A 14,023-nucleotide genomic window follows, 5' to 3' on the forward strand; every position below is an offset into this window, starting at 1 on the left:
AGTGCTCAGCCACCGGGAGATCAGGTTAAGACGGACTGAGCAAACGTGTTGAGCGAAACGATCACCGAGCCTGCGTTTGGTCTCGCTGAAGTAGAGAAGTTGACATCTGAAACAGCGGATACAATAGATGAGGTTGGAGGAGGTGCAGGTGAACCTCTGTCTCACCTGGAAAGACTGTTTGGGTCCTTGGATGGAGTTGAGGGGGGAGGTAAAGGGACAGGTGTTGCATCTCCTGCGGTTGCAGGGGAAAGTGCCTGGGGAGGGGGTGGTTTGGGTAGGAAGGAACAAGTGGACCAGGGAGTTACGGAGGGAATGGTCTCTGCGGATCGCAGAAAGGGGAGGAGATGGGAAGTTGTGGCTAGTAGTGGGATCCCTTTGGAGGTGACGGAAATGTTGGAGGATAATTTGCCAGTATTGGGATCCCATTGGAGGTATCTCCAGAGGGATCTCTTTATCTCTTTATCTGAGTATCTCTTTACCTGAGGGCTATTCTCTTCATGGCTATGAAGAGATATAAAAGTTGGATACTTGTAAATCCGTGTCAGGAAATCGCAACTTCAAACTTCGTTTATCGGACGTGCTCAAAAATCTCGGCGACAGTTGTAAAATAATGTCCCATAACAAGAGTTCGGGATGGAGCATTCACATGATGAATTCAACAACACTGAAGCAGATTGTCAGGCTATGTTCATGCTATTGTTCATAGGAACTTCATGTTAGTTACTGCTTTACCACGATGATTTCAATACAAAAACATTTAATTGGCTGTAAAGTACTTTGGAAGACACTGAGGTCGTAAATGCAAGTAAATCTCCAACATGTCCTGCTTCCCAATATCCCCCTTCCTTTGCCCCCTTCACTTTCCTAAGACACAGCCTCCCTCTCCAATCCCATCCCCTTCTCATATCTCATTATCCCTTCTGATCTTCCCCTTGATCCCTCAGCAGAAGCCTTAGCTTTGCCCCTACCATATCAACGAATTCCAAATTCGAGGATGTACACAACATTATTTCACTACCTTCATGCCCATTTCATTAATAAAAGGCTTTTACCCTAAACTGTACACACTTTCATCCATCTTCAGTACACCTGATCCACCTGCCCCCCTTGCACTGACTGTCTACCCTTGGTCTGTTGCTAACTGCTTACATGACGTTGACATCTTGACTTTTCATGGAAGGACACCTTCTCTCTTTCTAGCCACCTGAAAGCATCTGTGCACAAAGACCCAACCCTGATATTTTAATCATACTATCTAAAATGGTGCTTAGGTGTTGGAAGCTGACTTCTACCTCGCAGAGGCCAGATGTAAACTCTTAGATATCTCCTCATATCTCCCTTTGGATTATGATCCTACTATTAAACTTTAGGCCATGGTCGACTGGAGAGTCATGCACCACAATTCCTTGATGGATCTTCTCTCTGCAGCCTCTGACCTCATAGTGTCCCAGCCCCATAAAGCCCACTTTGATCTGTCTGAAATCTGCAAATAGGACTGCCCTTCCAGACTCCCTGTTCTTGCCCCACCAAAAGTATTTCTCCCTACCTTAATTATATCCTTTCTCCTCTAGTCCAATCCATTCACACATATTCATGACACCTCTGATGCCCTATGGCATATTTCCATTTCCTTGATTTTACAACAGGCTCGTCTTTACTATGGACGTGCAATCTCTTTCACCTCCATCCCTCAGCAAGTTTGGCTGAAGCTCAGCTTGTTCAGTGAGAAGAGGCCCAATCAGTTGCCTGACTGATCGTGTTCTCACACTGAACAACTTTTCCTTCAACTGCACTTACTTTCTTATCATCTAAAGTGTAACTAAGGGCAGTTATGAGGGCCTAAGCTAAGTCTGCCTTTTGTGGAATATGTGGAGCAGTCTTTCTTTGAGTCCCACCTGGGCCCACTTCCTCAACCCTTTTTCTGCAATGACAACATTGGTGCTAACTGCTGTACTCACATAGAACAAGACAATTTAATTACCTTTGCTGCCAATTTCCATCCTGCTCTCATCTTCACCTCATCAATCTCTGACTCTTTTCTTCCCTTTCTGGACCCCTCTGTCTCTGTCTCAGGAGATATCATATCATATCATATCATATATATACAGCCGGAAACATTAACACTATCCTACACCCACTAGGGACAATTTTTACATTTACCCAGCCAATTAACCTACATACCTGTACGTCTTTGGAGTGTGGGAGGAAACCGAAGATCTCGGAGAAAACCCACGCAGGTCACGGGGAGAACGTACAAACTCCTTACAGTGCAGCACCCGTAGTCAGGATCGAACCTGAGTCTCCGGCGCTGCATTCGCTGTAAAGCAGCAACTCTACCGCTGCGCTACCGTGCCGCTACCGTTAGTTGCCAATATACATTATAAGCTTATTGATTCCCACAGCTCTCTCCACCTTCTACCTTTTGTCCCACCTTTCATCTTGCAACTTTATTCCATTTCCACAGTTCCTCCATCTTCATCTTACTTTATCCCACGATGAGATTTTAAATTCAGATGCCTCCTGAAATGTCTTCCTTCTTAAATCGTGACTTTCCCCCCACTATTATTCCCAAACTCCCTATCCGGATCTCATTGATTGCACACACCTTTGCTCTCAGCCCCTCTCCTCTAGGGCAGAACAAGTACAGAGCCCCCCTGAACCTCCTTCTATCTCACCACTTTCTGTATACACCACAATTTTAGCCACCTTCAATAAGATTTTGCCATCAGATGGACCTTCTCATCTCCTCCTCCTGAGCATTTCATGTTTCCCATTCCCTTTGTGACTCTTTAATCCATTCCTCCACTCCCACCAACCATTCCCTTCTTACAGCACCTTCCCTTGAAACTATAAGCAATGCAACACATCCTCTCACCTCTACTCTTCCCCCCAACCAGGGACCCAAAAAGTCTTTCCAGGTGAAACAGCAAACTTGCACTTCTTCCAACCTATTCTATTACATTCTGTGTAAAACATATGCTCTCCTCTCTATTGGAGAATTCAAACACAAATTGTGTAACCACTTGGCAAAATACCTGTGTTCAATCTGCAGAAGCCTTACACTTTAACTCCTTCAGTCACTTCCACTCTGACCTATTAGTAGGTGGCCTATTGTACTCTTAGAATAAGGCCCAATGCAAGCTTGATGAACAACACCTCACCTTCTAGGTAAACACCTTGCTGTTTGTTTCTGGGCTCAATGTCGAACTCTACAAATTCAGGTAATACGAAGTCTCAGTCTGAATCAGGAATTCCCTGTGATTTTGGCTTAACTTGGGGGTTTTTTCTTGCTGTACACAGAGGACATGCCCAGCCTGGCGAAGGTCTTGCTCCTCCTGCAACTCTTACATTCCTTTACCTCTGTTATCACTCTCTAACTGCTCTCATTTACTCATTGATCAGATCATTATCTACATCATGTCCCGGGAGAGAAGGAATGGGTGACGTTTCGGGTCGAGACCCTTCTTCAGAGTTACTCCAGCATTTAGTGAATAAATCGATTTGTACCAGCATCTGCAGTTATTTTCTTATACTACATCATGTCCCTATGGTCACCCGGTTTTACTCGACCAAACGCCCCCTTCTACACCTCCCCGCCGCTTATGGGGACTTCCTTTGTCTCCCTCTCAGTTCTGATGAAGGATCTTCGACCTGAAAAGTTAACACGGTTTTCTTCCCACAGATGCCACCTGACCTGCTGAGTATTTCCTACATTTTCTGTTTCTCTTCCCACAGATGCCGCCTGACCTGCTGAGTATTTCTGCATTTTCTGTTTTTGTTTTATATTTCCAGCAGCATTTTTTATTACCGTCTATTTTCTAAAGCATTATTTTACTGTATTCAGTGAGAATAAAATTTAAAGTCTCTAGTTCCAAAATATCTTTTTTTTAATTTACATTTGCTTTTCAGTGCAGAAAACGTTTGATATTTTGTAATTCTCAAAAAAAACCTCAAGATATCTTTAAATATACTCTCGCAACAAGAAAGATACACGGACCATGCTGAATTCTGTACTACAGAACAATGATCAAAACAAATACATCACAAGCACATTTACATAGAAGGCAGTTTTGGTCTTAAAATGTAACTGAAAGCTATTTTAATTCTAAGCAGTACAGTTTGGAATAGGATGTTCACTGATAAGTACGAGTTAGAGAAGGCGAGGGCCGTTTAAGGATCGATTCAACAGAAAACGAGAGCGACTCAGGAGGTGATATTTTTGTCCCCGCTTGCTTAGAAACCATCAAACTGTTCATATACCTCTCGGTGGAATTTTTATAGGTCTCGTTTTCTCTGTACTTCCTGGCCGCCTCTTCGAGTATGTCTTTACTGATGAAAGCTTTCAGCTCGGAGGCAGGTTTGTCACAGTGCACCTGTTGACCGCTTGGGTGCTGTGTCAGGAAGGCTTGGCCAGAGTTCAGCTTCACTGGAAATAGTGGCTGGGAGTTTTCTATGATGGCCTGGTTGCCCGGTGGCTGCAGCGGGGGTGACATACTGCCTTCGGAAAGGTGCGAGGGGGCTTTCTTTGGCGGAGAGAAGGCGGAGTAGGGCATCTCCAGCGCCGGCTGGTGGATCGAGGTCACCTCTCGCAGTTCGCTCGGCGCATGTTGCATCTCCTGCGTTTGTCTTTTTGGCGAATCTTGGCCATCATTGGCCATATGACTTTCCGGCACCGAACTTCCTTTGGGATCCCAAACAGCTGCGGGTTTGAGACTCTGGAGGGTACCACTAGCATTGAGGAGATACTGTTGGTATAAGAGGGCGTCGTTGATGCCTCCACACTTTGGCCAGACCATCAGCCTCGGGGTCAGTGGGTACTGGCGATAGGTGGTGGCCACGCTTACGTTGGAAGATATGAGTTCCACTGCTCTGTCCGACCCCGAGTACTGCATCGTTAGATCGAGGCAGGAGGGGATAAAATTGCAGTGCTGGGGGATTTCTTTGGCAGGTCGATCAATCTGCGGGGCGGTGTAGTTGGATTTGCAGGAATTGTACTCGGCTGCGTGGACCATGCCGTTGGGAAGGAAAAAAGCGGCGGCGGCTTGGGCAGCCTCAATCATCTCCCTCTCCTTGTATTCTCTTTCCATCATGATGCTCTCCAACTCCTTGTCAGCAAAAGCGCGCCTCTTTCGCATCCGGTCACTAATGGGAGGGGGTAAGGGCGGGCTCCCTCTCATGTATGGGTCATGCGGGGCTGGCCGGTAGCCTAGAACACAGGAGTAATCAGAAAAAAAGTGAGTAGTTGGAGATAATTGATATGGGAGAAAGGGCGAACATCATTTTGTAGAAAGTAGATCAATAAATGAACAAGGGACTGCGGATGCTAGTTGATACCAAAGATAGACACAGTGATTGAGTAACTCAGCGGGGTCAGGCAGCAACTCCGTAGAAAAAGGATGGGTGATGTATTGGGTCCGGAGATCAATAATTGTGTTCGGTGCAATCGAAAGGAAAGACCCGCATTTGAAAATCCCAGATCGCATTTGTTGTGCGTTAATGCGCGTCCCAACTCTAAAGCTTCTACATGGTAGCCAGATGCTGACTGAACTAAGAGATCACTCTCCTAAATGATGGGGATAACCTAACTCACTGGCCAAGCACTTCAGCGTGTACCCCGAATTAGGACCAGCACACGTTATTTACGTCAAAACTAACCGAACTAAAATTATAGACTTTTTCTTTCCATTCCCTATGCCCAATTGCTCTTAGTGAAATCATTTGTGCTTCCAATTGCTCTTAGTGAAATCATTTGTGCTGGTCGAGCTACTACCTCACAGCGCAAGAGACCCGGTTCGATCCTGACTTCGGGTGCTGTCTGTGTGGAGTTTGTTGGGTTCCTCCGGGTGCTCCGATTTCCTCCCAATTCCCAACAAGTGGAGGTTTATAGGCTAATTGACACCTGTAAAAAATATCCTTAATGTGTAAGGGGTGGATGCGAAAGTGAGATAACAGAACTAATGTGAACGGGGTGGCCGATAGAAGGCGTGGACCGTGGGCCGAAGGCCCTGTTTTCATGCTGTATCTGTAAACTAACAATTAAACCGCTTCCACACTGTGGAAGCGTTTCGGCACGGTGCTGGTGGAAGAAGAGTGGTGCATTTGACAGCTGGCCCAATCAGTTCGAACAACGGGCTGCGGTAACGGGCTTGCCTTGGCATACATTTCTTGTATTTGTTATTTTATTATAAATATTAACACAAGACCCAATAATAAAAAAGCAAATCGCCAGTGGTCTTGTCTCCCTGTGATACACGGAACCATGACCGTGTATGAGGTGCAGTGCAATACTGGAGATTTTAAAGTTAGTTAAAAATATGTCACCTGCTCTGCTTCAGCTTTTTTGACCGAGGTCAATATTAATAACTCTCACGAGGCCGAAAGCTGCCGTAGCCTAGCGTTGTCCATTCATTCTCTCCACGGATGGTGCCTGCCCCGCTGAGTTACTCCAGCTTTTTGTGTCTATCTATAGCCTAGCGTTATTCGGCCTAGTGACCATGGGACCCTTCCTTGTATATTGTTTCCACGTTTATAATTAATGTTTTCGGTGAACATTTCCTCCGCTGTTGGACACCCTGCCTCAGACGTAGTGCGTTGTGTATTACCAGCTCTGCTAGTTACTTCGTCCAACTGACGTCGTGTTAGATTTGGGCAATAATTCAGTTTCGCCGTGATAAGTGATGATTTCATGAGGGTTTTTTTTAAATGAGTGGAATAGCCACGTATGGGAGGCGCATTCCCAATCTCGTTGTACCCCTGGGTACAATGACAATAAAGATATATTGTATTGTATTGTATTGTGTAACCTCGCTCATGAACATAGCACATGGAATATACATGGGTTTCCCGATGAACTCATGTGACTCAACTTTACAGATCGGCCGCAGGAAAATACGTTTAGAAATGCTCGCGAAAATAATACATCGATTCTATCCCGACCGTTAGCTTATCCTTTCCCCACACAAAATGAAGTTTTCATTTTCTCATGTAACAAACTAAACAGTGGATGCAAAATGAAGCCTAACTTTCAGGATAAATGTGTCCATTCGTTCCTCCGCCAAGTTAGGCACAGATGGTCCTATTTAGAAACGAGAAGATAGATTCTGCTTTGCCGAATGTTGACCGAGTGACAGGTGATATCATACATGACAAATCGTTCCTTATTTATTGTCTAGGTGTTAAATGCAGTCTCCAACAGTTCGAACTGGAAAGTTTAAATCGCGCTTCCTTTCCACCCTTCCATTCCTGCCAAATGACAATCATGGGAACACGGCAACGCGACGGTTCTTCTGGTCACGTCAGCTAAAGATACTGCACTCTAGCTTAATGTTCTGTTAATATTTTGTGAGGATGTGATAAATGTGGAAAAAAATGCAGCCGTCCGTAGCAAGAATTTAGCCGCTTTCCGCAACACTGCAATTCCGCAACACTACAATTAGATGATCCAGCAACAAAAAAAAAGTAATATCAGATGCAATTATTGGCTAGTTTTAACAAGCACATTGGACATGAGGCTGCAAAGGAAGGAAGCCACGCTGTTCTCTGCTTTCATAAAGACATTGGATATTATCACATGTAGTAATTGAAAATTGCTGGTTTATACTCGAGTTTAGGTCGTCTGTTTCCCTTCTTGCTTAAACCATTACCCGGGTCCCGAAGCGAAATGTCACCTCTCCATGTTCTCCAGAGATGCTGACTGGCCCGCCAAGTTACTCCAGCACTTTGTATCTATTTTGTAAGCCAGCATATGCAGTTCCTTGTGTACCCATCTCAGTTTGATCGAATTGGTGTCACTTGCTGGCTTTGTCAATGTTAATACTGAGTGGGGACCCTAGCCTCGCTCTCCAGATGTTACTTCGTATAACTGTCAAGCTTTGATAAAAGGCATATGACATTTGGAAACATTCAAATGATGGCAGGTTCCGAATGAACAAAGATTTGCTCGTTTTCGTAGGCAACTACACCAATAATGGTACATTTTATATTGCGTTTTGTCCATTCAGTTTACAGGATAGCATACAATTTTGCTGTCCCATTAAAATATGTCCACAACTTTCCTAGATTAATATTGTACGTACATTCAGTTTTGAGGTTATTGCTGCAATTGCCTTAAGGCTATTTAAAGATTGCTTATCTTTCCGTGTTCGAATGATTGTTGAAGTTACCCAATCTGACTCTATATTTCCACCAATTGGCGTGAAACGACAAACGTCACACAAACGCGGAACACATTAATACAAATCAGCTTTCTACTTTTGTCACATTCATTCACCATTTAAACAATATCTAAAGCAACGCACAGGAATGCAGCAGCCTATATTACCTTCGATCGAATATAAAGTACAAACATGCTTGTGTAGTTTTTTGAATAAGTCCCACTCTTGTCCGAACAATTCTATTAAACAACCTTTTCAATCCATTTACCCACCTCTTTCGCTCACCTGCGATCTACACTTCCTGGATAAAAACACTTTCATTTTTAAGGCTATTCACCGAACTGTTGTGCTCACCTTCTAAAATGCTCTTAGCCAGCAGGCTTGGCGTTCTCAGGTGCCTCTGGTACACGGCTCTGCGTTCTGCCAGGTTGTGTTTGCTCAACAATCCTTTCTTATCCTTCAAATAAAAAGAGGTCGTGAAAAGAATAGACTTGGCAATGTAAATGTACAGGTGGATTGAGAGAAGTTGGTTAGTGGGATCCCATGTTAGTGGGATTTCTCTGTGTTGTGAACACAAATTGCAATCGAAACATTGCAACCGATTGGGCTGCACTGGCGGAATGCTTGAAGTTATCAAAAATGTTTGAGGGATTGTTGGCAGCTTAACTTAACTCGGCTTCTAAATATTTTGTTGGGTTGCAGAAACTTAGCGACTGAACTGTGACAGGGCCAATGTTTACGCCGATCAACTCTGTGGCTCGATTTTTTTCTTTTTAAACCATAATCATTAATCAATTACCCGCATGGATTTAACAATGTAAAGGTGCACTGAGTGATCATTTTCATATAATGTACTGGTTCAAATCAAACACCAGGAAACCAACCGCCTTCACTCCACTGCGATCTGTCTCCTATATAGTTCGTTCCTATAGATCGTTGTCAACTGGACTACATCTAAATTCAAATCAAATCTTCCACGAAACATAAACATGAGCAGTCTAGTTATATCACAAGTATTAAATAAACGTGGAAATAAAATGGAAATTGACCGACTGGAAACGTGTTAGATCAGTTGAGTTTCAATCACGCAAGCACTCTCCGGGTACGATCGGCCTCGCTACACAAACACCTCGCAGGTCACCAGCTCACCTCAGTAGCCTGCTGCCTCCGGAGCGCCACCTGAGCTGCCATCACCCTCTGCCTCTCCACGACCAGAAGGCAGTTGGCGCACTGACAGTCCCTCCATCGACAGAACCGCTTGTGGCCCTTCAGGCAGGACACCACCCCATGATTTCTACAACGGGCACATTTCGGGGTACGGCTCAGTTTCCTCGGCTCTCCGTTGGCCGCCATGTGTTTCTTGCTGGTCTCGACCGATCCATCTTCCCTCTGGCCTGACACGACTTCGGGCGAATCGAGCGAATCGGGCAAATCTTCATCTTCCACTTCCAAACTCTCCACGTCTATTTCCTGCTCCAACCCCTGCTGACCAGTACTTTGCATCTCGATCTTTGATTAACTTGGACGTTAAAAGCAGGGTTGAAATTGTCCTTTTTTCCCCCCTACTCCCTGTCTTTTACAGATCAATGCGGAACTGGCGAGATTCGCAACCTGAGATGGCTTCGCTGTTGGGAAACATAATTAAGATACATTATCAATGGAGCAAGATCCGCTTGGCAGATTCCACCCAGGTAACAATAGCACATAGACTGTTCAATTATTAGTCGTCATTCGAGTGCCCATCAAGATAAACTCAAAGCAATCAAGATATTTCTCGATTTCTATGCAACTTTTCTTTTTTTTTTTAAAGGACAATATTCGCCTATCTTTACTTTTTCACATAATTCTAACCTGGCGAGTAAAGTGTGAGCACTAGTTACACACTTAGAGCGACTTCACGCTGTGTTGAAGTACAGAAAACCAGAGTCGCCAAATTATATTACTGGTTTAATATAAACTACCAAGTGTCAAAAATCACGCTATTTCACAGGTTCCATCGATGCTTGCGATCATCTTACAGCGATTCTAAACGTCGTTTCAGCGGGGTTTCACTATCTTGAAAATCTTTAAGCAAACTTGAGCAACTATTGCAGATAATGTTCACAGCCGTATGGGAGAAAATCGTCTCACTTACAGCGTCCAAATCAAAGAAAACGTTTACCTGAAAGTTGCTTGTGCTGCACTTTGCGTGGTGAGTGCAGCGCGGGAGATAGCTAGCCTGTTCAGAGAGGGCGGGTTGGGTGGTTGCGACTCTGTCTCTGGTCGCTGGTGCTTTAAGGGAAACCCGGGCGGATCGTCAATTACCTGCTTGTTAATATCAGCACGGGGTCAAAGGGGACGTGCTAGCCGATTGGATGGCCCATCGGCAGGCCGGACGCTGATTGGATGCAGGCTGCTTCCGACGGGCTGGGAGAGAGTCAATTACATCGCCCTGGTTTCTACTGAATATCTATTCAAATACAGAGGGGAAATATATACTGTAGAGATCAACGTGAGACCACTACTTAGTGCCGCGGTTTTAAATGGAAACCAGCAGCAAGGTTTGTTAGGAATTGTGTTCACAAGAGCTATCAGCAGTATTATGAAGAGTAAAAAGCAGATTCATGGAGTTCAGTAAAAACGAATGAGAAACAAAATAGGATTCTAATTTATCGTCATAATGTACACATTAGTTTCAGAAATATAAATATCCGTAAGTTTTCTTTTCCTAAATGGTTAACTCGGTCACTGTTTAAGTCTTGTTTACATGAGCTGCCCCAGCTCATCAGTCACAAGTGAATTTTTCAATCACTGATACTGAAGCATTTAAGGTTGAACTTCATACTTTTATTTTAGATCAAGGCGGTGATACTCCGAAGATTTCACGCTGAGGTTTGAAACTTGGAATATGGAAAACTTGAAGAAAATGATCGTGCTCGAGTTCTGTGTCTGATATACAAACAACTAAACATAACATTTCAGTCTCGGGGAAAAAAATATTTTCATTGGGATAAGATTCCCAGTATGTCGTACGGGAAAGGATCTCTTGTCGGTTCCGCACATATTCCCGGAAGGACAGTACGTATTGGAAAAGTCAGTCGGTTTGGGGATCTTCTCAGCTCGGACATGCTGGATGGGCGTCCGTGTGTTTTAGCAATATTCTTTGAAACTCAGATCTCTGAAATTAAAATGGATTTTGGAAATGATCAACCTTTGGTCTATTTTCCATCACATTATTGACGATAAATTAAGAAGATATTAAAACAAGCAACAATCAATTCATTTCCTTTGGGGTGAATAATGTATAAATGCAGTGCTTTACAATGGACGAAATCCATGTAAAGGTGCAAGGGAACCCAAAACAGTCAATATGTTCATTAAAAAAATCAGAAACATATATAATGCCTGTTACACCAGGGATTAAATCCATGCCACAATGTATCTTAATTTTCGAAGCCAAATCCTAATTCCTGAAGGCAGGCTCAAACTGAACGCGAGAAGAGAAGGGAACAGATTCGAACTGAAAAAAAGTAAATGTAATCGTATTCAAATATAAAGAGAAAGACAAGTGCAAATCGGGGGGATCGGTTGATGACGAATGCGATGGTTGCGTTTTATTTAGATATATACCGATCAATTTTTCACATCACAAATACGACAAGACTTCTAGAAGTTTGGAAATGTGGCTCATTTGAAGTCGTGGTTTTAAATATCTCAAATTCAAATCTTAAATGAAAACCTCATATCAGCAAATATCAGATGGCAACCGATTTTGTTAATTGGCTAGAATGAATAGGGTGGCGAACAATCGTTTCACGGAAAATAAATCCACGTTCCCCTCCCTGAGCCATTATAAAGCGGCATCATGAACGAACAATGTGGCGCACTCGTCAATCGGAAAACGTGCAGCAGATGTTTCATTTGAGTTAGCCTGCATTTTAAATTTAAAAATAACATGTGATGAAACTTGTTTAACGATGCCATTTTTTCTTTAAAAAAACTAGTCATGAATTGCGGATAGTTTACAGTAACGACTGCCTCGGCCAACAAAATTCAAATAAAAACCTCCAGGATCGTTTTCGACGTTGAATAAACGTTGTAATAGATAGGGGCACAGCTGCACAGAGTAACCCCGAAAAGAAAAATACTGGAACAATTTGAAGATTCTAAAAATAATTAACTTTTAACAAAATAAAGATGTCTGGTGTAATAAAATAAATGGTACTTCTGAATACTTCGGTTGTTATAATTATTTGGACTAAACTCCAGAAAACTTCGAAGGGAAAAAAAATGGCCATTTTTGAGATCATGATTTGGGATTTTTCTAAACATCTACTTCCTCTGGCTTATTGTACCAAAAAAAACCTTGCATTTTGGTACTGATTAAAATGTGAATATCAATAATTAATTTACTGATAAATTCTATGAAATAATAGAAAATAAATAATACCGTTCATGCATTAGCTTCTATTTCTAGACCAAGCCTGTATGTGTGGCTGCATTTTGACAATTCTGTACAACGTTATGCTTTTAAATTATGGGAAATGTGATTTCTACGAACAGGACCATTTTATTGAGGGCGGAAATGCACCTTACCTGCACCATAATTGTTTACACTTTCTCAATTTAACAATAACATTGCAAGAACATACTCCAACACAGCAAAGTCGTCGGAATCAAATAACCAAGAAGTGAAAAATAGTTACTATTTTTCAATAGTTGATAATCAAACAGTCCCGATTTAAATCAGTGTGAAGAATGGTCTCGACCCGAAACTTCACCCATTCCTTCTCTCCAGAGATGCTGCCTGACCCGCTGAGTTACTCCAGCATTTTTGTGCCTCCTCCCGATTCAAATGTGGGTCATTTTTAAATTTGGGGGGCGGGGAGAGAAAACACATTCGTGGAATTTATATAAACTTTTCGTAATTTCATATCGAAATTACTTTTTCCAATAAAATTATTAGCCTGGCCCCACAGTGTGTCAGAAATTTCTGTTACTGCGTTGAGTGCGCTTCGTTTAACACAGAATGGGGAAGGACCACGATCTTATCAATAATACTCGTTTTCTCAGTTGTAGGGGAACAGATAAAACTTGTTGCCAAGCTGCATGGCCGGCTGGGTTATGTTGACTCATTCTACCTGCATTTCACACGATTTGAGTTTGATGCGGGTTGCACACCAAACAACGGTGTAAAGATGCGGAGGGAATGCATCTTTTTTAAAAAACTTTCAGAAATCTCGCGGCTCATGGGAAACGTTGTCCGCTTTAAAACAAAAGCTCTGACCTGGATGATTTTCAACCAATAATGACCGAACAACACTTGGGAACATGAAAGACCTGGTGCCCTTCGGTTTGCTACTGTTTAACTCAGGACCATGACTAAACAGTAAATACCGAAGGAATTCGCTTTTTTACCCCCGGGATTTGACTTAAAAGCTGGAAGCATGACCGAGGACTTGATACGTTGAAGAACTCCTTTTTTGTAAACCGATCCCAAATAACGAACCCAAACTTTTGTCCCAGAAAGTAAACGCAAAGCACATCTAAAGAGTGCGGAGGCAAAAGAGCAAGGTCAGCGCGTTTACTTTCAATAAAATACTTCCCCAGAAATAAAATCGGGATTAAACTGATAAGCATGTGTTTCCTCTATTTCTCGAGGTTTCATTAATCGACGTTTCTTCTGTTTGGACAGAGGTATTACTGAGGCCATTTCCGTTAGTTTCATTTGCACCCACGCCACGATAGATTGAAGCATTCAGATATCTCCAGGCCGCATCGGATAGTGGAAAAGCCACATTGACTAAAGTTGAGCGTGGGGCGAAGAGGGGGAAGATTTGAACCGAAAATCTTTGTGCTCGCCGTTTTAATGCAGAAATCCAACGGCATAC

The 14,023-nt window shown here is 43.0% G+C and overlaps 1 protein-coding gene across 1 annotated transcript; it reads right to left on the minus strand.

Annotated features, from left to right (window-relative positions):
- Positions 1-4,133: 4,133 nt before the first annotated feature.
- dmrt2a (doublesex and mab-3 related transcription factor 2a) lies at positions 4,134-9,656 on the minus strand. The gene is made up of 3 exons (XM_078396951.1): positions 9,303-9,656; positions 8,508-8,610; positions 4,134-5,206 (listed from the first exon to the last, which is right to left on the minus strand). Exons 1-3 carry the CDS (start codon positions 9,654-9,656, stop codon positions 4,134-4,136), a joined length of 1,530 nt encoding a protein of 509 aa, XP_078253077.1.
- Between the last annotated feature and the right edge of the window lie 4,367 nt (positions 9,657-14,023).

This window comes from Rhinoraja longicauda, chromosome 3 (genome assembly GCF_053455715.1).
Source record: "Rhinoraja longicauda isolate Sanriku21f chromosome 3, sRhiLon1.1, whole genome shotgun sequence".
Taxonomy (NCBI): Eukaryota; Metazoa; Chordata; class Chondrichthyes; order Rajiformes; family Arhynchobatidae; genus Rhinoraja; species Rhinoraja longicauda.